The sequence below is a fragment of the Pyxicephalus adspersus genome, chromosome 2 (genome assembly GCF_032062135.1).
Source record: "Pyxicephalus adspersus chromosome 2, UCB_Pads_2.0, whole genome shotgun sequence".
Taxonomy (NCBI): Eukaryota; Metazoa; Chordata; class Amphibia; order Anura; family Pyxicephalidae; genus Pyxicephalus; species Pyxicephalus adspersus.
In genome coordinates, this window is record NC_092859.1 from 135195452 (window position 1) to 135220572 (window position 25121).

Genomic DNA, 25121 nt, shown 5'->3' on the forward strand with positions numbered 1-25121 from the left:
TGGGTTGATTTATTAAAGGAGTTGACACATATAATATTATACTAAGGTTTGTGAATGTGTTGAATTATTATTTTGTAAAGAATACCCAAATTAGGTGCAAGGAAATGCAAAGAAAACTTTTTTCTTTTTTTTTTCTTGCAAATGACTGGATTGCTAAAGTCAGCAGAGCTTCATTCCCCAAGAGGTCCTGGTTGTGTGGGTAGGTGCACAGCTACACAGTTAGATTGATTTATTAATGGACTTAAACTAAAATTTTTACCTTACATAAAAGGGTAGGCAACCCTTTTATATTAGATAAAAATGACCTTCTTTTTCGGGGGCAAGGGTTTAAAACACTTTTTTCTTGAAAAAAAGGGTAAAGTCTTTCCCCCTTCTGTCTCGATCGCCAGAGATTGGGTGACATAGGAAGAAGACAGAAGTAAGGGAAAGAAGATGGCGGCGCCTGGTGCTTCCTCTGCATGGTGATGAAGGATGATACCGGGACGACTTGGAACCAGATCCAGGTAACTTCTAGAAGGATTGTTGGTTATGCGAAGGTAAAGGTGAGTTTTTTTCAGTTTACTTCCACTTTAAAGAAGTTTAGGTTATTTATTTGGCCAAGTGAACTAACAATCTATATAATAATTTGATAATTTACTTAGCGTTGTGAATGTGGTAAAAAATTACTTAGCAAAGAATAAGCAATGCAATGTAAAAAATCTGGGGTTTTACTTGCACATGATTGGATGGCTAAAGTTAGCAGATCTTCATCTGATTAACTAAACTACTGTAAGTGAAAATTTCCTTGCAAAGTGATATTACAGTTGTTTAATGAACCACCTAACTCCTTTAGTAAATCAACCCTAGTGTGGTTTTACAGTTGTAAAGTTCAAAACAAAAGCTAATACGTATAATTTATAGTAATCAATATGATTGAATTTGCCTTGAATGATTTTGGGTTTAGTTGGGCTTAACTAACCTTTATCTACTCTGTGCATAGCCAAACAAATGTTGGCTGGATTTCCAGAGTAAACTTAAACTTAAGGCAGCCAAAAATTACCAAGTACTCTGCTTGGATGTCCCTTTGTGCACTTATTTCAAGTATCAGTACATCATAAGAATTCTCACATATTCTTCCTAAACTGCAATGAACGTAGTTTGTGAATAGATTTTTCACATCTGAATGTCTTGAGTTTCAATTTGAATGATCAATTTAAAGTGATTTTCCCTGATGTTTTGACCCCCGAACCCCCTATCAATGAAACCAGAAAAAATATTCCAAAAGACCACACAAAAAAAATGCAAACCTATCAGTGACTCAAACTCTTTTCTTGTTTTTGATTAAGTTATTAAGTTAGGTTTAAGGGCAGTTTTTATACTTGCGTTATATGGGGTATATATGGATTGCAAACACATGAAAAAAATCAATAGGGTATACAAGGATGACCCCACATCTGCTTCAAACAAGGCATATGAGACTAGTTTTTTTTTTTTTGCACATTTTATTTTTTGTTAAATTTTCTTTTTTCTGTTCTCTGAAAAGCAAACATTTCCCAAAATGGAAAGCTGATATTCACAATATGTAATTGCAGGTGGTTTGATAATTAGCACAAAATGGCAGCCATGTTGGTAGTAATTACGATAAAATCATTTGTAGAATTATACCATGTTAAGTAATTCATACACATGTGGATCCGCAATGCTCAACCCAGTCTTCCTCGCAGCATTAGGATATGCAAATAGTCGCAGCCCTTGTGCTAATAAGCATACTATAGTTTTTCATCTCCAGCCTATGAAAAATAGCTTCATTGTCTTGATAAAGACTACCTACTAGAAGGCACATTTTTATCACTAGTTTGCTCCTAAATTCTTCAAGATCCTCTTGGTAATTCTTACTTGTGTGATGGTTACATAGAACTCCAGGCATTGAGTGTTCAGCGGTGTGCCATAATGTTGCAATACATTAAAACGTTAATGGTGAGAATCCTAAAATAGGAGATTCCTTTTGCAATTTGTAGTTTTGCACTTGCTGTAGAACTAAAAGTATCCCTTTTTTCTTCCTGGGAGGTCAGTAAATTTAAACTATCACACATTTTTAGCTTATTGAATGACCTAAGTTTTTATTCTTGTGAAGGAAGGCAGGGAATGTGCTCACCTTATCATTTCTCATACCTCTGATGTATGTGCCACTGAAAACTACTATGATGTCTGCAATTAGTTCAGAAAATAGAACCAATGGGATACAAATTACCAGAAGTGTTAGTTTCCCAGTGGACATTGGGGCACAATTTCTCAGCATTAAAGCAGTATTCAGGGACACAGGCAACCAGAATGAGTATTGAATGCCTTCTTTTATTGATAATAAAACTGTTAACAATAGTGTTTTCATGAGAGAGTCATTTTAACACTCTGTTTAGAGCTGAACACAATAAATAAGCTCAAACTAACTTTATTGTAAAAAGGATTAATTATCCAATCAGCCTTGAACTATGTACACACCTGCAACTTTTCTGGCTAGAAACAATCTTTCATGATATGTTCCAGCGACAAAACAGTAACAGATGATCGAATGAGCGCTGTACACACAGCACTGTTCTGTTCTATGGAGAGGGTAGGAGGAAGAATGAGCGAGTGGAACCCCACTATGTTCTACTCCATTGACATGTATAGTAGTTGTTCTTCATCAGTCGTTCATGGATCTGTCAGGATGACGCTGAGCGACCTCTCGTCTGACTGTTTGTATCGGGCAAGAATCATCTCATGTCTACATATTCTAGGGCTTCAGCAGCAAAAGGATTACTGCTCCTGAGTCATGTGCTATTCATTCTTCCTTGACTTAGAAATTGTTGCAACTTTGCCCCCCGGTTGTTTGTTTTATCAATAAAGTACACCACATGAATGTGAACACCAGTCTAAGTTATCTAGTCCACAAAGCCAGATACATCAAGACATGGCTTCATGTTGAGTGTACAGAAGCTTAGAAGGTCTGCATAAAGTCCTCAGACCTCAACCCTGTTGAACACCTTGGGGTGAATTGAAACATTCAATAAATTGTCATTTGTATCTAACATTACTGAGTCGGCACCCATATTAAAAAAGACACCCTCAAAATGTTGTGGCCTTTCCAGAACAATGGGGGCTATACAAAGGGGAGGTTCATTATTCTTCATAGTTTTGGAATGAGGTATCAAACAAGCTAATTTACATGTAATGGTAGGTGTGAACCTTTTGGCCAAATAATGTGTAGAAACACATAATGCTAAAATTTACAGTATTGAGCAGAATTTCGTTTTACGACTTGAAGATCACATCAGGGCTGAAGAGTCAAAAGCTTTCCTCTGTGTTAGATGATTGAAATGAATGCACAATACTGACGTTACAGCATCACACTTACTGCCACACAGTTGTTGGTGGGAATTATTTTACGTTTAAAGGTAAACATCTTCTTGAGCTCACTGCGAAAACGATCATGAAGCCAGGCATACAGAAAAGGATTGCAGCAAGATGAACTCATGGCAAACCAGTGACATAAAAGTTGAATAAGTAGAAAATAATGCTTGTTGATGAGGTTGATGTCAATGTCCCGGATAATGTTAAAGACATGAATGGGCAGCCAACAGATCCCAAAGGCCGTCACCACCAGCACAATCAGCCTGAATATTTTTCTTTTACGCAGTCTATCAAATTCTGCCTGGCTTTGTGTAGGATGGCCAGGAACCACTCTGTTCTTCAGCTTGACGGAGATGCAAATATAGGACAGAGATACTGCAGACAAGGGAAGGATGTAGGTGATGATCAGGGTGCTGTAAGCATAGGCCAGTCTCTCTGTCTCTTTCTCAAGCCAAAATTCCTCACAAATGGCAAAGCCTTGCTGCTGGAACTCTATGTGGTAAGTATGAGCAATTGCCGGCCCAACCAAGGCAAAGGATAAAAGCCAGATGCCCCCCAGCACATAGATACAAGTCGTCACAGATATTCTTCTCTTTAACGGGTGCACTGTTGCATAGTACCTAGCAAAACACAAAACAGAAAAAATTATTAGTCTTCAAGTAGCTGCAGTGATGGCGCACTTAGATTGGCTTTGTCTTCTGATACCTTAATTACTATTTAGAGTCATTTAGCTGCTAAAAAAGAATGCTTCGCAGTTTTTGTAATGTGCCCTTTTCACCCACCACACAGCTGTGGCATACAAATGTTTTCTCTAGGTTTGGCAAGAGACATCTGTTATGTCTAATTAATGTTTTGTGTTAATGACTGCCTAAATGAGGAAGGTTTAGTGTTTTTGGATGAGAATTAGGGAATACTGCCCAGAATAAAACAATTATGGACGGACAAAATAGGTGATTTTTTAATGAATTACAAAAAAAAATTCAAAGGAAATGTCGAGTTTTATTTATTTCTTTAACAATTTCTAAAGAATGATGTTTTGTAAATGTTTTGCTTTTTTAGCCAAGTAAATATTAAAGCTGAATTTTAGGCAAATAGCGGAATACACAGTTGGAATTTTTTATGCGAAAGGCTTTACCTATTAAAAAAAAGGTTAAAAGTCCTGTTGCATGCAGGAGAACCTTATTGGCTGATAGTAGAACTGCTGTGAAGGGGATTATCTTAGGCTAATACCAAGACAAAATTAGGTACATACACCAATTGCAATGGAAATAATACATTTCATTTTTTACACGGATTTTTTAAAATTTATTGTGCCCAGAAAACCTTTAAAGCGAATTTCAGTAACAACCCTAACATGTCTGCAGTTGTTAAACGTTCCAATGACTCAGAAGACAATTACCATCATGCAGGCATACTTCTATATCTTGAAAATCATTATGTTTACCTTCCGGAAAAAATATAGTTGGCACTGAACTTATTGGCCACCTCCAGATGTAAGCATTGAAAGTCTCATAGAACCCAGTGCAGCCGTCTTGTGTCCCCCCTCTCCTCCTTATCATTCCCAAGCATCCCTAAATGCTAAAATGGAAAGGCATGGTAAGACATGACTGCAACATTTGGGTCTATAGAACCTGCAGTGGTTACATCCGGAGTGACCAGGAAGTATAGTAGATTTCCAGGATATACATGCATGCTTGCCTGACAGCATTTTATTTCAAAGGTTCAGACATTTGTGGCAGATGTAAACATATTGGGGTAACTTTACGTAAAGTTGGCCTTTAACCACCTGAGCGTTACACTGATTTCTAGATTTCTGTTCCAAAAGCGTCACAGGTTTTCATGAAATTTTTTTTTTTAAATTGTAGACCTGTAACTTACAGAAATATGTCATATATAAATATTTGGTGGACCATTTGCAGCCAACCAATGGCATTCTAAAGGTTATTGTAAATTCTACTATAAACTTTTTTTATGTAAAAGAGAATTTGTGGATATATAGTTGAAAGTTTCAAGAGATTTCCGGAACAGAAGAAGGTGATATAGCATACAAATTTCAAACATAAGGCTATAAAAGCTATCTTCTGGTCTATCATAAAACAAAATTACTGTTATTTTGTTGTGTATTTTTGCCCAAAATGGCAAGTGATGCAGAATGAGTAACAGGTTTCAGAGCAAAGTTACATAAATGTCTAACATCTAATCATCTGTACAGGTATGAGAACTTTCACATGCACAACTGTAATTGGTAATAGCTGTTTCACACAAGGCATATAATTTAACTTGTTGAGGATTACTAAAATTGTTGTAGTGTCTGGGTCATGAGTGGGTTGCAAGATGAATTTGGGTTGGGTTTATATAAATTCCTATTTACTTTTCATGCATTTAGTTTCCTGTTATTTAGCTGGCAAACTTTCACAACTAACCTGTTTTAGAAATGGGAGATTTTCTACAAAAAAACATACAATCTGATGTCACCAAAGGTCTCAGTTTGGCACCTGGGGGATAACATGATGAAGTTACATTGCTATTTCTAAATATATTGATACATTATTCTGAGATTATCATCTACTTATCATAGTTTATAGCCAGGATTGTATATATTTTTATACTTGATTTAAATATGCCAAAAATATGCAAGAGCTGGAAGTTATGGGAAATCACTAATTAAGACTACTGATGTACAGATATAAAAAGTGTACCCTGTCAAAGTGTCAAGTTTTTGTGATGTAAAAAAATGAGACCACAATAAATTGATTTAAAACAATTCAATTGAAAAACAACATAAAAAAATGTCCAATAAATTGGTTGCATAAGTGTACACAGCCATAAACTAATACTTTGTTGAAGCACCTATTGATAGAGTTACAGCATTCAGTCTTTTTGTGTATGAGTCTATTAACATGACAAATCTTGACTTGGCAATATTTAATATTTCTTCTTTGCAAAAGCACTCCAAAATGTGTCAGATTGTGAGGACATCTCTTGCACACAGGCCTCTTCAGGTCAACCCACAGATTTTCCATTGGATTTAGGTCTGGGCCATTCTAAAACTTTACTTTTTCTTCTGGTGTTGCCATTCTTTTGTTGATGTAGATGTATGCTTGCGGTCATTGTCGTGTTGAAATGTGAAATTCACCTTCTGCTTTCGCGTAAACGTCTAAAGATTTTAGGGCAGTAGTCACTGATAATTGAAACTGCTCATAATTCCTTCTACTTTGACAGAAGCCCCAGTTCCAGCAGAAGAAAAGCTAGGGAATTTCACCTTTCAACACGACAATAACCCCAAGCAAACATCCAAATCAATAAAAGAATGGATTCACCAAAAGAAAATAAAAGTTTGAAAAATTAGGTTTTTTTATTGTCAATTTTAAATAGATAATAAATCATTTACAAAGATTTTTTTTACTTAGTTTATAATATTAACATAGCCACATATGTTTATAGGGCTCAGGATTTCTAAAAATCATATGTTTCATATAAATTATTGGTTGGTCCTGCTCATTTTGTTCCTGAAAAAAAGCATTGTACTTTTATTGCAACCATTAAGCTTCCTAATTTAATAAAATGAGAACCTCAGGACAAAAAGAAGTTGTTACAACTTAATGACACTTCCTTTATTGTTAGTTCAACAGCAATGTAATTATAGTCTCAGGCACCCATAGAGTTCATTTTAGGGAAACTCTACTCTGAATGCAGCTCTCACAGCTAAAATACTTCCCAGAGATAGAGACGCTAGATCCAATCGCGAACATATGGTCCATCTCCTGCCTTTCCACAGCCCGCTGCAAATGACATCCAGAAATCCAACCAAACTACTGTGACGCACTGGAAAGGGCACCTAACATCATTGTATTTTATGGTCCTGGCTGTCAATGTAAAGGTTAAATGATATTTCAACACTTAACAACACTTAATTTGTTACTTGTCAGAAAAGTCTGAATTAAAATCATTTAATCAAGAGGAACAGGAAAAATTGAATTAATAAAAGCTAAGATCATTGCTCAAAATGTTTTAGCTACATCAGATTTTGTGTTGTTGGCTGGACAATTTGGAATTTGTAGAAGTTTGGGTTACATTTTTATTTTGTTTGCATGGTTTATTTATGTTATAAAAAAACAAAAAATGTTTTCACTGAAGAACCACCCACATTTTTTTCAAAATTCCAACATGTTTCACAAGTTAGAAAAAGAAGGAATCATTAGTAAATGTTTATTTGCACCTTTTCTAATTGCATCCAGTGTTAAAAATGTGTACATTTTGAATAAAAGTTTGGTGCAAACATTTATAAATGTACTCCTTTAAAGTTGTAAAGTTCTTAGTTTTCTGCAGTAATGTTTAGGTTTAGTGCCTTAAACAATGGGAATGCAATACTCTTATTATTAATAAACAATATTCTTGTATTTTTATATCCAGACTGCAAGTGGAGATGACAAATTGTTTTCAATGGTATTAGGGGTTTCTAGGATCTTCAATTGTTTTCAATTCTTTTTTAAGGGTTTTTTGTTTCTTTTTCAATGTTTTTTGATGTTAAAGAGTTTAAAAGTCAGGCTAAAATGTACACATATAGTGTAATGACTCTAGTTTAGAATTCATTGTGTGACATTTTAATCAAAGAGAGAAAGTACAAAGACAAACAGCTTCTGTTAGCCCTCTGGGAATTCTGTGTCATAGGTACACCCTGTGTTTAATGCTTAATCATAAACAAAGATTCCACAAATCCAGGCATGTAAAAAATATCAAACATTTTTTTGTTGGCACTTTATAAAAAAAAAAGAGGTTAATATTAAAAGTTATATTAATATTAAAGAACTATAAAGTAGAATAATAAATCTAAACCATTCAAAATATTTTTAGTATCTTTAAAACTAAAAAAACAGAAAATCTATAGCAGTCAATATGGAAGTTGAATTGTTTGCTGCAAATGTTCCAGAATTGGAACAAAAACACACTAGAATGAAAGCCTTTGATGCATGCCAGAAATATTCTGGCATGGAATAACTTGTTGGCTCATTAGGTTTTACTGATCCACTTCAGTATTTAATAAAAACAACTGTTTATTACTGCCAGAGATAAAAAGTCTATGTGTTTAATTTAATTTCATTTCATTGCACTATGACATATTGGCTGTAAAGGCACAGTTCTAAATAAATGGCATACAGCCTAATTGCCATATAATTGACTTTGTAGTTGCTAAGAAGAGACGTTTAGGGGGGATATGGTCACCCTGTATAAATATAAAAATGGTCCATATAAAGAACTCACTTCAAAAAATTCACTTTAAGGTCATTACAAAGGACAAGGGGGAATGCTTTGCCTCTGGAGGAAAAGAAATGTAATCACCAGATATGAAAGAGATTCTTTAGAGAAAGGTCTGTGAAAATGTGGAATTGGCTCCCTCAGGGAGAAGTTTCAGTAACTCTTATAGATTGCTTTAAGAAAAAGCTGGATGTTTTTCTAAAAGCACCGAATATAACTGGGTATTAAAGTTTAACAGTAAATACAACAGAGACTGTTGGTCTGGTGAAACATCTGATTCCCTCACTTGATCAGGAAGAATTTTTTTCCCCTGTTGGAGCAAATCGAAGCAGGGCTCCTTCCTCTAGATGAACTATCTCTATAGCGTTTTTATCTGGGAATTTCCTTGATTGTGGTTGGATATTCTTTAAAAAACAAATTTTCACTTTAGCAAGTCAACCCCATCTTCTCTAACTTAAGAATGTTCCTGTTTGAAGAATCCAGCACAAAAAAAACATGGTTTCTTTTCTCAGAAAATTGTTTTTCCTGATTTCTCAGGAATATGTTTTTGAAACAGGGCGAAGACACTGCACCTTTCAGAAGATTTATTGATATTGTTAAAATTAACCAGCATTCATCACTTAACACAACGCAACCAAGGAAGCCAAAGTCCTCATAAATGTGCTAAAGACCATTTATATCTTCATGATTCTGCAAGAGGACAGCACAATTGCTCAAAATTGTGCACTTCAAAAGTGAGAATGCTATTATCTACCTTGCCTCGAGTCTTTTTCTGCTTTTATTTATCTCTGCTCACCACAGAGTTCATATTGCCTATAACGTACATAGTATTAGACGTTATATCATACATTTTGCCATGGCTTTTTATTACTTCAACCATCAGATGTTTGTCTGTCCTACCTGTCTTTACAAGGGTTTTCTCTGGTAGAAGATCAGCAATGGTGGCTCCTTTATTTTTGCCATGACATACTTGGACAAAATGGACCTGCACAAATGTGCCCAAATTTATTATCATTTTTTAGAGTCTTTTTGACTATTTAGATTTAACTAATTTATTTTGTATAATAGGCGAGCTTGTTAATATGTTGGCTCAATATAAATACAGTTGACATTCAAAAAGCTGGCAACCTCAGAACTTGAGGTGCACCGGATTTGAGAAAATCCCAGATTTTTTTTTATACCTACCTCCACATTCTTGCAGCACCAGCGGACATCTAGCACAGTTCCAGGGAGCAGGCAGCAGGGACGTCTCAACGTGTATTTAGTTTAGCAAGCATGTGTTTCTGCAGAACAGCGCCAAAACATTAGTGGCCAAACATGGTACTGCAGTCCCTGTATCGAATATGCGATCTGAAATTCATGCCGGGAAACTAAAGTAAACTAAAGTAAACGGATTATTGGTGGCCGGATTTTCGAATGTCAACTGTACTTGATATTAAAAATCTACCAATCATCTTCTAAGTATGGTTCAATTGCACATCTATTTTAATATTTTAATTGTGCACATTTATAGCTGGCTTGCTTTTTTTCCATGAGAATGCCTGAAATATTAAGGAGGAACTAAACTCAGTTTGTGATGAGCTTTTGCCATAACAAGCAAGTATGCACAGGTGTATTATGTGGTTGGTACAGCCGTACACAGTCATTGTCAATTTAAACTAATAGGTGGTTGATCACAACACATGGTCATGCATTTGCTCATGCATTTTTATGAGAAGTTTGGCACAGCCAGAGTGGAAAAGTAGGCCAGATTTTTCAAATTATACCTGATTTTATGGTTTTTGAAAGGTGTCTCAGGCACTTTTGTCCCTAAAAATATCGCTACAATTAATTCTAAATCCAGTTGCTAGCTTTCTGACTCTGCTAAGAATTAAAATGTTGTGCATGCATTCCAGCAATTTAGTTATTCAAGATGCCCAACACTGCAGGATGCAATTTTACATATGAATTCAATTCCAGACCAAGCAATGAGATTTGTAATTGTAGTGCCATTTTTTTCAACAAAAAGCTTAGGATTTGTGCTTGTGACAAGTAAATATCTGATCCAGCTCTGTGCTGACATGTCACACTCCAAGAGATCACATAAAATGAGTGAAATTCCCTAGTGTGTGGGAATGACACATGGCAGACATTAATTAGAAAATATATGTCATGTTGACTTCACCCTGTAAGAAGTTTTTCACTGACTCATTAATTCATGTAACAAAATGCCAAACCATTTTTCATACCAGCATCTATTGAGGTCCACTTTAATTTAGTGTTTACTAAAACATGGTAATTCATATAGGTTGCAATGCCATACCAACACATGCACCGTGTACTGTGGTGCAAGGAACTTACATAGGTGTTAATATTATTTTTATTAATAAACAGGATTTATTTAGCGCCAACATATTATGCAGAGCTGTACATTAAATAGAGGTTGCAAATGAAAGACAGATACAGACAGTGACACAGGAGGAGGAGAGGACCCTGCCCTGAAGAGCTTACAATCTAAGAGGTTGGGGAAGTATCACACAATAGGACGGGGGATTTGGAGTAGTGGGAACTAGTGAGGGTTTTAGTCAAAAGAAGATAGGTTGGCAAGTTTGAAAAAATGGGTTTTGAGTGCCCTTTTAAATGAGCAGAAAGTAGGTGCAAGCCAAATAGGACAAGGTAGACCATTCCAGAGAGTCGGGACAGCTCCAGTAAAGTCTTGGCGCCATGCGTGTGATGAAGTTATAAGTGTGGGAGCCATTAGTAGGGCATTGGAGGAACAAAGAGAGTGGCTAGGGGTGTATTTTTCTCCCCAATCAGAAAGGTAGGTTGGACAAGAACTGTGGAGGGATTTGAAGGCAAAGCACAGGAGCTTGAATATGATTCTCAGGTGAAATGGAAGTCAATGAAGAGAACTACCAAGAGATATGGCAGAGGAGGAGCGGTGGTAAGGATGGATGAGTCTGGCTGCAGCATTTTTATTAAATTGCAGAGGAGAGAATTGGGTTAGTGGAATACCAGAGAGGAGGATGTTACAGTAGTCCAGACGAAACTATCTACAAGTGTTAGCACTCATATGTATGTGTATGTATTTAAGACCGTTGCCCTTCAACCTTTAGATTACGCCAAACTGATTATATTATTGGTTAAGAATCATTATCCACATCCTCTCATGCTGGAGTCAGCCAAAGTATATCAAAAGTCAACTTAAAAAAAAAGGTTTATGTGAGAAATACAGAAAATCTCTATCCCTCACAAACGAAAAAGGTCATTCATTGCCCTTGTGACCTTTAAAACATTATACCAAATTCAAGAAGTTTATTCAGTTCTGCTGTCAACATCTTCACCAATCGAGACTTGTTGCACTCCTCAACTACATGCAGGCAAAGCCAGCAAGGAAGCATGAAATGAGTGTACAAAATCAAGCCAAGGGTCAGAATCCAAAGACAGATCAGAAACCAACTAAAGGGTCAAAAGCCAAGCCAAGGGTCAGAAGTAAAGGACAAGATCAAAAAATTGGGCCACTTATTAGGAATAAGGGTTCCAGGAATAAAGCTGATCGGGAAATGAGCATCCAGCACAAAGGGTAGGGGCCAAACCTTGAATACGCCTGTGTAAGTCCAGACATTATTGAAAAATCTCCCTTCTGTGGTGGCTGGCAGTGTTACAAATGGAGAAATATTAAAAACTCAACACCCAGCCAAACAACAATACAAAATAAGTGCACTGGGGCAATTACAAATAAAGGGTCTTGTATTTTTTGAGGTGCATATTGAGGTGCATTTGCAGACCATTAATCTGAACTGGGTAGTCTTAATGAATGCACATTAATGAAAGTGAAATAAAAATACAGTTGTCTTAAAGTAGTTGTGTCATATGATCTAGTTGTTTTAGACAGTTCTACAGAGTTGTATAAAAAGTAATTACCTCTGACAATTCTGTCTCTGTTGTACTAACGTCCCAAACCTTCCTTCCATCTCTCCCTGTCTCTTCCCTTCCTTTGCATAATTATAAATCGTTGTAAAATAGTACAATAAACTAATATTTCAGAGAAGTATTACATTTTTTAGTATTACAAATTATAGTAAAGGTCATATTTAATTTAAACAGCACACTATACTGTACTAAGGATCCTAGTCAGTTGTCCTACTGGAGATATTTAAATTATTCATTAATTAGTGACCAGCATTGAACAGCAATTTATTCTTCCTCTAGAAATATGGAGAAAAACACAATATCATCCTATTCATTATAACTGATTTAAGGGTGGCAGGTAAAAGGAGTTTATAGATAAGTGACAGATGTACTCTGGTATACAAGGCAGTGACTTTCCATTTGCTCTTTGTACAAAGTAATCAATATTTTGATGTAATTGCTCTGAAAACATCCCTGATATGGCAGAGGTATTGGTCTGGCTGTTTCAAACAAATCAATAACTTGCAGAAGTCCAGACCTGAACGAAATATAGTGAAAGGATTTGGAAAGTTAATCAAAAAGAGCTATGTTATAGAAATCTACAGAAAACATAACAATAAAGAATCAGTTTTGATTGATCTGAGAAAGACAGAAAATGAAATCAGTGTGCTGTGCATTGTTCTCAATGTTTGAACCCTTTAGATAAGGATGTGTTCCTAGTTTAAACTAAGAGTTCTCTTGCTAAGGTATTATAGTCTATAATCAGGGGCTAATGACCAATCATGGGTTCAGGATGGCTGTTCCTACTAGCCAATTGTTGGGATTAGCATCCTTGGAGGTGGCCCTTTTGCAAAGCCAAAAGTCAGTAATGGGTTTGTGAAATAAAGCCACATACTTTATGTAGCCTGAGGCTTGGGGCATTGGTTTACAGAGTGCTCCGAACAAGAATTATCCTTGTTGTGCAACAGAGAAAAGTCAGGTTATATGGCTGGCTGAATTGCCTTATAAAGTGCACAGAAAAACAAGTCATTTTTGTAATTCCTATTACAAATCCATAGTCAGTAAGACAAAGCTCAGACTTAACTGGCAAATACTTTGGATATAGAATTATGGGGTACATTTCAAAATACCAGGACTGACCTTCAGAAAACAGAGCAGCTGGTATTTAAGCTTTTATTGTATTTATTCAATTGCATTCCCTAGGTGACACTAAAGGTAATACAAAAGTATTAAATGTCCCATTTAGGATATAACTAAGCTTGTTAGGCTTGACTTAATTAGGGGAAGGAGTTCCTCTGGGGGTCGTGGACGCTTTATTTCAGCAGTCTCACTCAGCATTATTTTTTATTCACTAGCAGAACAGCTTTTTTTATTACTCACTCAACTTTATCCCTGATCTCCATACTTTTTTCAGGTCATATGAAAATATTGAATCCAAAAAGATAACAGTAATGCAACTAAAGTTTAAAATGAGGGATCGGGCATGCCAGCCACCTCTCACTGTGTGCAGGTCTTCTTGCAAGTTCCACTCTGGGCTGCTAAAACAACTAACCTTGCAGTGATTCCGCTCCCCTACCACATGAAGGGTTACATCCTTTCCACATGATCCATTCTCCAAAGCCCCTCACATGCACTGCTCAACAGGTCACAGATTTCTGATTAATATTAATAAACAGTATTTATATAGCGCCAATATATTACCCAGCCCTGTACATTAAATAGAGGTTGCAAATGACAGACAGATACAAACAATGAAACAGGAGGAGCAGAGGACCCTGCTCAGAAGAGCTTACAATCTAGGTGGGCAAAGGATCACACAATAGGAGAGGGGATATGGAACGATGGGAGTGAGGGTTTAAGAGACAGAAGACAATGGGTTGGCAAATTTCATGGGTAAAAGGAGCAAGCTGAATAACATGAGGAAGACCATTCCAGAGCATCGGAGCAGCCCTAGAAAAATCTTACAATAAAAAGTATAATGCAGTGTCAGTAGAAAAATACAAGGATATATATACACAGGTAGTCCCCAGGTTACATACGAAATAGGGACTGTAGGTTTGTTCTTAAGTTGAATTTGTATGTAAGTGGGAACAGGTACATTATTTAATAAATGCAGTAAGGACAGATGCTTGTCTAAACATATTATTGGGCAGCATGGTGTCAGCTACTGTATAAAATCCTCACTGTGAGTTATTCACAAACAAAGCAAAAAAAAAAAAACTTTATGAAGCCTAGACATTTATTAACTTCTGGACCAAGCTGTGCTTTGATATGCCAAAGGAAACCGCTGCAGAGTTTGTCTTGGTCATGAAAGAGTTACAAGAGCTTGCAGAAGGACTTAGTCTCATCTTTCTTTAGTCTCAGATTTCTTCTGCAAGACAAGCAAACTGCACCCCCGCCCCCCCTCCAAGCCTCCGTCCTGCACACTAACGAGCGGGGAAGTCCCATTGGTATCTAGGAGTCATCTGTATGTCGGATGTCCTTAACTCGGGGACTACCTGTAAATCAAATAAAACATAGGACTGTTGCAGTCAGGAATAGTGGGGAGGTACTGTAAGGTATCCCTATTTAATGTACAGTGCTGCATTATATTTTGGCCCTTTATAAATATATATTATAAATAAAAATACAGTTTATAAATAATAATTAATATTATAATCAGTGAAACATCAACAAGGTTAATAGATATAAATGTACTGAGCTGTGTTTTTTTAAAGTCTATTTTTGGAATATGGGACTATATATGTACAGGGATAAGGTCTCACCACAATCAGGTTATTCACTAATGTTTGCTGAAGTCTAAGCTATAAAGCCAATAACATTTCAAAACCAATACATTTAATGGAACGCTAATTCTGAGGCAAACCTACTGAGAGTCCTCAGAGTTCTTTGAATATGCTGGGTTAGTATATAGAAAGCTCTATATGTATAGGTGTGGATAATTGCTTGAGGCAAGGTGGTCATCTCTTCCTGTTCCAGCTGTAATTAGGACTGGCTGATAATAGCCACTTTAAAATAATTTGGGACATACTGCTATATAGAATATTATAATCAGCACTAGACTCCATTCTCCTATTACTGAATTGAATAATTCCACATGACAGAATGTCAAGAATCTACAAAAAGCTGGGAAAGCTTAACATTCTCTTGATTGGACACCCCAACCAAGAGTTAACTCTACCACACTTCACCATAGACTTCATCTGCCAATTCTTGGAATTACAGTACTTCCAGGTGACCTTTTTCTGTATCAAGATCAATGCAGTGCTTTTTGGCAGGGCAAACAATTGCCAACTCAGGGCATTCATTCTGCACAGGTCTTTGCCACGGGTTGTCAAACTGACAGGTTCACTTTAAAAGTAATATTTTCATGCATGCATATTTTTCATTTTCATGCATCCATATATAAATGCTATTGATGACTTGGTTTTTGAGGTTTTTTTTTTTAGGTACTTACCTAGTACTTATTACCTAGTACTTATTACTAATAAGTAATATTGAAACACAAGTCAGTTTGGAATTTCTTAATACAGGTTGACAATCGAAAATACGGCCATCTAGAATCAGGATCCTTAAGTTTCCCGGCATGTTAACTACAGCGAGTACAGTTCACTGTTTGACCACTAATGTTTTGCTGGCGCTGTTCTGCAGAAACATCTGTTAGGTCTTGCTTGCTAAACTAAATACGTGTTGAGACGTCCCTGCTGCCTGCTCCCTGGAACTGTGCCAGATGTCCGCAGTGCTGCGAGAGAAAGGCTGCCTGTTTGTGGAGGTAAGTATAGAAAAAAAAAGGAATTTTTAAGAATCCGGCGCACCTCAGGTCCAGAGGTTGCCGGATTTTTGAATGTCAACCTGTAATTTTCTTCATGCCTGTTTCAGATCAATGATTCAATAGTAAAGAAAGACTGAAAGTGCCAGTCCAAGGCTTTGCCTATAGAAACAAGAAGACAATGACTGGTTCCCTTTAATTCCTATAAAAGGCTAAGCCTTATTCAAATATTCTAATAGCATAATTATTATTATTAATGCTTGGCTAATAGTACAAAATTACCGAGCATACTTCATCATGAATAGATGGTGCTCGCACAGCCTGCTGTTACCATGAAATTGCAATTGAATTACACATCTTATCTATTCAGAGCAGAAAACAATTTCTATTTGTGGAAACTGGTGTCCAGCTTGAGACACATGAGAGCATTTAGCATATTTATGACTATGCTAGTCTTTCTTTATGTTTTGTGCATTATGATAAAAGGTAATAAATACAGGCTAATGAGCTGTAAACTGGCATACACTGCTAGAGATATATATAACTAAAAGGCACGAAGAAGAGATACATATTTGGCCAGATTTATTATAGCTCTCCAAGACTGGAGAGGATAAACTATCATGGTAAAGCCTGGGTGATCCAGAAAACTTGGAATGGATTTCTTACAACTCTTTTGCTATTAGTTGGCAGATATTTTCAGTCCACGACCAGATCCATTACAGTCAACCAGATTCTCCCATTATAGTCTATCTTCTTTAGTCTTGCAGAGTTTTAATAAATCAGGCCCATAGTAGACAATAACCTCCAGCATTTTAAAGAGAATTTTATACCTTGCCCAGAGCTCTATACCCCTTCATACCACTGGTATGGAAACATGAAGAAATGAGTTAACAGACAAGGCAACACAGTTCCTGCTGGAGTAAGATTACACAAACAGTGCTCAAGATCTGGGACAATACACCAGCAGCATTAGGCTAGGTACACACGTGCAATAATTATCGCTGGAAAACGAACAATCAATGATTATTCCAGATTATTTTGAATGCATTGTGCACAATTCTGTACATGCTGTAACGATACGATCATTCAAATAATATCCACCAAATATGTACATACTAGGAACGTTCGTTTAAATGATCGTTCAAACGATGCAGGAAATGACATGTACAGGAGAAGGTGTATCACAGATCAATCCACGATCACTGAATGACAGTACACAATATAGATTAGGAACGACCGTCGCCCAATCAGATACGCGGGGACGGTCGTCCATTTCCAGTGAGATTCCTTGTTTGCAGCGTTGTTGACCAGTCGTTCTGAAATGTTTTTGTTAACAATTATTTGAACAATCTTTCGTGGATCGTTCGTTTCCAATGACAATTTATGCATGTGTGTATGCAGCCTTAGGGTAATTGTGGCAATAATAAAATATTGTCCTTTTGGTAATTCTATTTATCTTTCATTATAAGGCTGTCACTGGCTAAGAACTTATTTCAATCTCCTTTCAGTCCTTGTTGGCCTTTTCCTACTTCTGGAACAAAAATGAAAGGACATGCAGCAAAATCAAAAAAAAAATCATGCAAATCTATGACCATAGGCTATTTATCCTTTCCCTGCTTGAAGCCTTGAAATCCATTGCAACACTTGCTGGCCACACAGTCTCTCTGTTACAAACATTCTGTGCTAGGTTTCCATTCTTCCAGCTGGTGGAACAGACAAAAAGAAATTACACAAATGACCCCCTTCCAATGCATGCAAGCTTGAGAAAGCTGCTTAGCACTTTTATTGGCAAACCTGTCAGCAGTACCAACGGAGTTTGCAGACATTTCATAGTTGAATGTTAAGTTATGCTGATTTTTTGTTTTCTTACTTTTCACTTGAAATCCCAATATTAACTATTCCGTAGTACAGTGGCATTTGCTAAAGATATATTATTAAAGTCCTCGTTTTGGTAATAGCATTTGTAACTTTGACTGCTAACAATCAATCTACCTGTCACTGATAATCAGGTGCCAACTAGCAATTTCAGTAATTTTCTTGGATTTAGCATGTACTTGTATTTAATGTCATTCCTATTCAATTTTCATACAGGAATGCACAAGAACAATTTGAGATGGCAATGTATTGGTTCTGTCCTAGCTCTGCCAACATCACATTACCTGTTCAACTAATGTGAATTTCTAATGCTCCGTGTCCAAAATCCAAAGGTTTTAACATAAAAATAAATACTGTATGTATGCCAATATTGCTGGCCTCTCTGAGAATATTAGTTGCGTTGCTATAAAGCTAGATTGTTAGCTCTTTGGGGCAGCGTCATCTCCTATCCTTTGTCTTTGTTTGTATCTGTCTGTCAGATGTAACCCCTATTTAATGTACAGCTCTGTGTAGTATGTTGATACTGTATAAAGTTAAATAATAATATGGATAATAATAATATAGTTGACATTAAAACTAAGTCACTAGAGTAATCTGTTTAATAACTGAAAGACATACGCTGTGTAGCTTAGCATTTGGCTCTGTGCAGCATTGCAAGATACTCAGGAAACTGTCGGGGATTTATGTAACTCCTGAGCATCCTGTGTAGGTGCCCTTATCGGCAAGTATACTGTAAATACTTCTGATTATGACGGAAGCTCACCACTCACCAATGAGTTTTCCACTTTAAAAGATATAAAATATAAAACCTCTGCCCGTTTATAAGCTCAGTAGAAAGCAGGAAGCAACCTATCTCTCCTCCTGTCTGTCTAGGAGAAGTTGGTTGTTCTCAAGTCTTCTTCTGGATCTCCAGTAGCGCATTTGGGCAAATGGGCCGGTATAGTGACTGCTGGAGGGATGGCACATAAGCAGACTTCTTGTCATGGGAATACCAGCTAGTGATGTGGACTGTAGGGTTGAGCAAACATGCATGCATTTGGTTCATGAACAGTTTTGCAAATCTACTTAAAGTTTGCAAGCTTTGTTGCAAATACCAAAAAAATGCATGTCAAATGTTGGCCATTTATATAGTTGATAAACAAATAAATGTCAAAAGAAGGCATGAAAAGTCAATGCTAACATTTAAATGAATTTTAAAAAATAAATATATCTGTACATAAATATGTCAGTTCTTTCTAACAGCTGCAACACACATTGACAATATGGCAAGACTGTGCCAATAAGGACGCTCTTATTGAATAACAGAGTGACCATTGTTGTGGCTTGGTCCTAATGTCATACTCTAGAAATACAGTGAAATATTTTCACAAGGCACACTGATAATAGTTTTCAGGCCTAAAAAAGCAAGTCAGAAAAGTGTAAGCATTCCTCATCCACATACTTGTTCCAGGTCAACAGCTGAACCTTGTGCATGACAACTAGGGAACTGAAAATTTCAAATTCAGAGTTCCCCAATGGCAGCTGTTATGATTCTCACATAATAAAGTTCCTTTCTATACATGTTATATAAGTTCATGGTCCCACCATTGCCAACCACAATTCAAATTCCATTGGGATCCAATGTACAAATTGTTGTATACATATAACTATTTAATGATATTCCCCTACCCATACCATCAAGCCCTAGTTTGATGTTTAAAAGCCTTAACTGTTGGTGGATGGTGTTTTGTAGGAATAATTATCATTTGCCCAAAGGGGTTCCTTATATAATGAAGGTAAAAGGCCACTTGCAGCAATTGCAGCAATTATTTGGAATTCTGTGTTTTGCTACTCAGTAAAGCTCACATGTATGGCCTCCATTTATTAAAATGTAAGATAAAGGCAATGCATGCTGTTACTGCTTTCCTACTGCTGGTTCCCTCTTGCTGAGTAAAATAAGCAGACACAAATTACACTTCTCTGGATCATTTTGTGTTTTGTTTATCTTCTCTCTTCCTCTGCCCTTTCTGTTTTATACCTAGTGTTATCTCTATAATTATTACTGCACAGGGGTATTGTAGACTGCAGAGATTTGATTTCATGATCATTTATATCTGCAGGAGATTTATCATATCAGAAGATGTTATGTCTGTGATTTCTGTTATAACACAATAACTTGACTGACCTTAAGGAGAGTTAATGCTGTTTCTATGACCAATGAAGCTGGCTTACATTCACCATTTAAATTATTATTCAACAAGAACAATCTGATATTGCAAGGTTGATTTTTACATAAGCAATGTGATAGACAGATGGAAAGAATACCTGTTGCATGGACCATATGTTTCTGCACATTACAGCTGAGTGAGTTGGTGGACACATCAATTAAGTGTGGCCACAAGACACCCAGAAAAGAAAGAACACTAGAAGAAAGACTACATTTTATGCATACCGGCTTTTCTGTGGAATTCCTGTATCTCTATGAAGAGCCAGGACTTACAGCCACAGAAAGCAATGACAAAAGTTTACAGAAAACTAAAAAGATACAAGAGGTAGCGGATCATTGGGTATTGCAAGAGCTACATAATGGGCTTTTGAAATTGCAAAGGTATTTACAACAATCAACATGACTGATTTTGTCTTTTTAATTTTGGGTTGCATTGGGCTTTAAGATATTGGATTTCATGTCAGCTAAGGAACTTGCAGATAGTGATGATTTGTGCGTTTTGTGAAAAATGTTCCAGGTTCCTACATGCACTTTACAATCCCATTTATATCTATAGATTTTTGAGCACAAGCTCCAATGAGGTCAAAGAAAGAAAAACTCAGCTAAACAATGGATTTGAGACCAGGTCTTTTTACAACACAAGGGGTTTACCCAGTAAATAAAGGTTCAGTGTTGGAAAAGTTGAGAACAAAACAATGGCTCATATTTGTTATTATCTTACCCACAGGGAAAGCAGAGTTTGTTTATATAGAAAATATTTTTAGCTCCTTTATGGCTAGCAATTCGTTGTCTTTTACTTTCTCAACATTGTAAGAAGTAAATGCCAGCACCATCTAAGATTACTGTTTGAAGCAATTCTAAAGGACTAGCCATGAAGTTGAATCATTTTTTCCTAAAGCAATGTGAAGTCGTAGCTTTATTATTGTGCTTAGTGCTGCAGCTAGGAGCCAGTACCATGAAGTGCTCTAAATGAACACCATGAGCAGGAACTAATGTAGAAGAACCTGAATGAATATAACAAATGTACAATAATTGGAAGATGAGACAAGCTTTCAGTGCATTACACAAAGATAAAAAGCTCTGCTGAATAATACGGTTACCTTTAACTAATGGCCAATTACCTTTCAGGTACGCTATTTTTTAATATCTAGTTTAATGCATGTTCTATCTAAACATATGTTCTTTTTTGCTACAATTCTAGGTCACTCCAGTACAAAGTAGGTGTTTGTTAAGTACAGCATAATGGACAAGTTTGATAAGTGAGTATTTTGTGCACTATATACAGCATGCTTCTGAGAAAATTTGACTAAAGAGGTTCCCTGAGAACATTTTATTTTTACTGTTTTCTTTACTGTATTTTAAAAAGTGTTCACATTGGGTTCTATTATACCCGAGAGTAGATAATATTTGGAGCAATATATTGCTAAATGCTCTCAGCAATGATGTCAGCATGGCATCCTGCATTTTACAGCCTATTCATATAATGCAGGATGCTGTATGGAACCTGAGGTGTCCTAATGAGTTGTCTATGCCTAATGCAGAGAAAACTTTGTGACTAGGAAAGAAGCCATTCATAAGAAGCTGGGAGGGAAAGTGGGCAAGCTTGACTTTACATATAAAATAATGTTTTTGAATGCAATTTCAGCTGCCTATTTCTGCATCATGAGTTTATTGTGTTTTTTGCTAAATGTAACCAATGTTAATGTATTTGCGAATGTATTTCTTTTTCATCATAAAGGCATTTATGCTCAAACTGAAGTACAGAAGGACTGACACTCTTGCTCTCTTTTTTTTTTGCTCTTAGTCTGTAGCAAAAGTTCTATTTGAAGCTATCAAGACATAAATCAGCAGTTTTCATCACATTCAAACCACAAGTTTTCACCATACTCAAACCATTCAATGTTGGTACGTTACATTCAATTCCATATTTATAAGTCAGTTTTATGGTCCATAAACTGCAAGCAAAACTCTCACTTTTAACCTTCAAAATCATTACAAAATTAATCAAAACATCATATTAAGGCATATTATTAAACGACTATTCTTTTTTTTAAACCTATGTTTACAAATGAAGTCATAGTACAGCAGGCATAGTTTCACATATCAAAATCTCTAAACCTTTTTATGATATTGCCATAAGTGTAATCATACGCTAAATTACGGTGTTTTGGAACCTATTCTGTGCTTGCAATCACCCCCATTTACTGTGAATTCCTATAGCAAGGACTTAATATGGTTAAGGAAGATAAGAATGAAAGCAGGTCAATGGGTCCATATAGAATGACAGACTATAAAGCTCGAATGTAACTACAGAAAGGTGAAACTGCCTATGAGTAAAGATAAGCAAACCAACTTGTATCACCTAAATCAACTAAAATGTATGAATGTCGCTTTCTCTTTTGTTATCAATAATTGATGTTAGTTTTACCAAAATTCGATGTTCTAGATACTGTATATAGATATGACAAAAATTATATCACCTCTGATTTGCACTAATCAGACACAAAACTTGTTTCTTTGGTAAATATTTACCCCTTCAATAGGTAGTCCTTCAAAAAATTGGTGGTGCTTTATGAATATTTGTGTGAGGGTGGATACTGGCTAGGTTTGGGTTTGGGCAGAACAACATTCACCTGACAAAATGGGCTAGTTAGGCTTACTGGTTCAGTCTTCAGACTCTGTAAACCATAAGCAACAACCATTCTGTCAAGCTTCTACTAATAATTGCTATCTTTCAAGAGAAGGTTTTAAATGGGGTCAAATCAGCGAGTCACAACTTCAGAGCTCAAAAATGTACTGCCATCTCTATATCTACATTTTCAAAGTCATAAAAAGACAGAGCAACAGGACAGAAGTCCAGTGTACACACACACACACACACACACAGAAACACAAAACACCTTCTAGATGCATCAGTTAACAAAACCAGGAAGTCAGCAGTGAACAAAAGAATGTGTGCAAGGTTCATTTTCAGATAAATCAGTAAGTTACTTCTCAAAGCCAGGTAAGTCTTGTTGTCATCATCTACAGAGCCTTTATTCAGGTACTTACTAGTCAGGTGAAGTGGTAACTTTACCATCTTCACACTCAATTAAGTTTTCCACTTTTTATGTTTCCATGATTTCTGCCTTCCACTTTTAAGTTTTCAAGGTCAGGCAGGTCATTATTGGGAAAGGGACAGGCAATGTCCCTTCTGCAATAATACGTCTTATGTGCTGATCGCTCTGGGTTTTGGTATCAAAGCTTAGCTGTGCATGTGCTGCATCAACTTTGGTTGTAAGGGAATCCTGGCTTGCCTCTTGTGTGTCGGGATGATCTAACTCTTTTGCACTTGCACGCAAGTTATATTATTCCGGAATGGCCAATCAAGATGGCCAAAGATCATCTGTAGGTGGAAGAATAGATGGCGGCGCCTTGAGACGGATCACAGATAGGTGAGTTACATGGGTTTAGTTTACTTCTTTAAACCCACCTTTTATGTACACTGAAAGAGCAGTTTCAAAACTTAGAGCTAATACCGGGCAGTTACTTAGCATTGGGCAAGCATTTAACTGCCCTGTAAGCACTTACACAACTTACACATATTGTGATTATGCCCAATTATGGCCAAGATTGTGGTTAAATATTCTAGATAGGCCATAGTTCTAGATTAGCATCATTATTAAATATGATTAGATCTGATAGATTTGATTATTGAACATTTTATGCCAAGCATTTACACCATTCAATGTTTTCTAATCCAGGAAGGTTGTTATATCTTCAAAGCATGACCATAACATATAATGCCCTTGCCACAAAATCATGATGAAAAATAAATTATTGTTACACACACTACATTTATTATACCAATTCATCAGGGAAAAGCAATTTCTAACACATTAATTTATGCAGAGGTTGGAATGGTAACTCAATATTGCGAATGCGGTGATAAGTGGAAGAATTATCACGACTCATATGTACTCCAGGAGAAGAATGTCAGGTATAAGATTTCCTCCAGATGAAATAAAAAAGCCCTGCTCCGAATTATGCTTTTTTTCTACATCTTTAGGACTGATGTTGGAGGCATTGAATGTAGGCAATAAGTTCCTGATTTTGTGGAACTCCTCAATGATGTTCCCTGGTATAAATATATGTATAAATATTGAAAACTAAGTGGCCAAAAGCTTAGAAATGCTAAAAAAATTAATTTAATATTAATTGTTCCCTATTGCCATTTCAGCTTTTAAAAAGGTCGTTATTCGTGGATCTCATAACACTAGCATTTGCATTCAGGCTTTCATTTGCAGAATGTGTATGTAAATTTAATGCAAATATGAGGCATTATTGGCTAAAGACAATGAAAGAACAGACAATTTTTCCAATTTCTCTGCTAGCTGAGTAATCCTCAAGGCATCAACTGAAAATTGGTCTAATTGGTCTAATTCTAATTAGACCAAAGTTTTTGAAAATGATAAATTACAGATTCTTCATTTGAACACAGCAGTCCATAAATAAATCACACTACTGATATTTCAGTTAGCCATAATGTTATATACAAAATTAATATTGATCAAATATTATACAAATGGATTTTACATCAAATAGCCGTACTCTCTCAAAAGAAACAATTAGTATATTGATTGTAATTCTAATGATTAATAACATAGAGATACATTTTGAATGCTAATGATACTTCCTCTGAGTACCCATTTACCTTACAGCATACTCTTTATCCATATTGTAATAATAATACTACTACAAAAGGTCCATTAGGGA

General features: G+C 36.2%; 1 protein-coding gene across 1 annotated transcript in view; it reads right to left on the reverse strand.

Moving 5' to 3' along the window:
• Positions 1–1524: 1524 nt before the first annotated feature.
• Positions 1525–25121, reverse strand: part of LOC140322196 (prolactin-releasing peptide receptor-like) — a 58177-nt gene continuing 34580 nt past the window's right edge. The window contains exon 3 of the mRNA XM_072398801.1: positions 1525–3989. Coding sequence (XP_072254902.1) covers positions 3356–3989 — 634 coding nt within the window. The 3' untranslated portion in view covers positions 1525–3355. The remainder of the gene's footprint in view (positions 3990–25121) is intronic.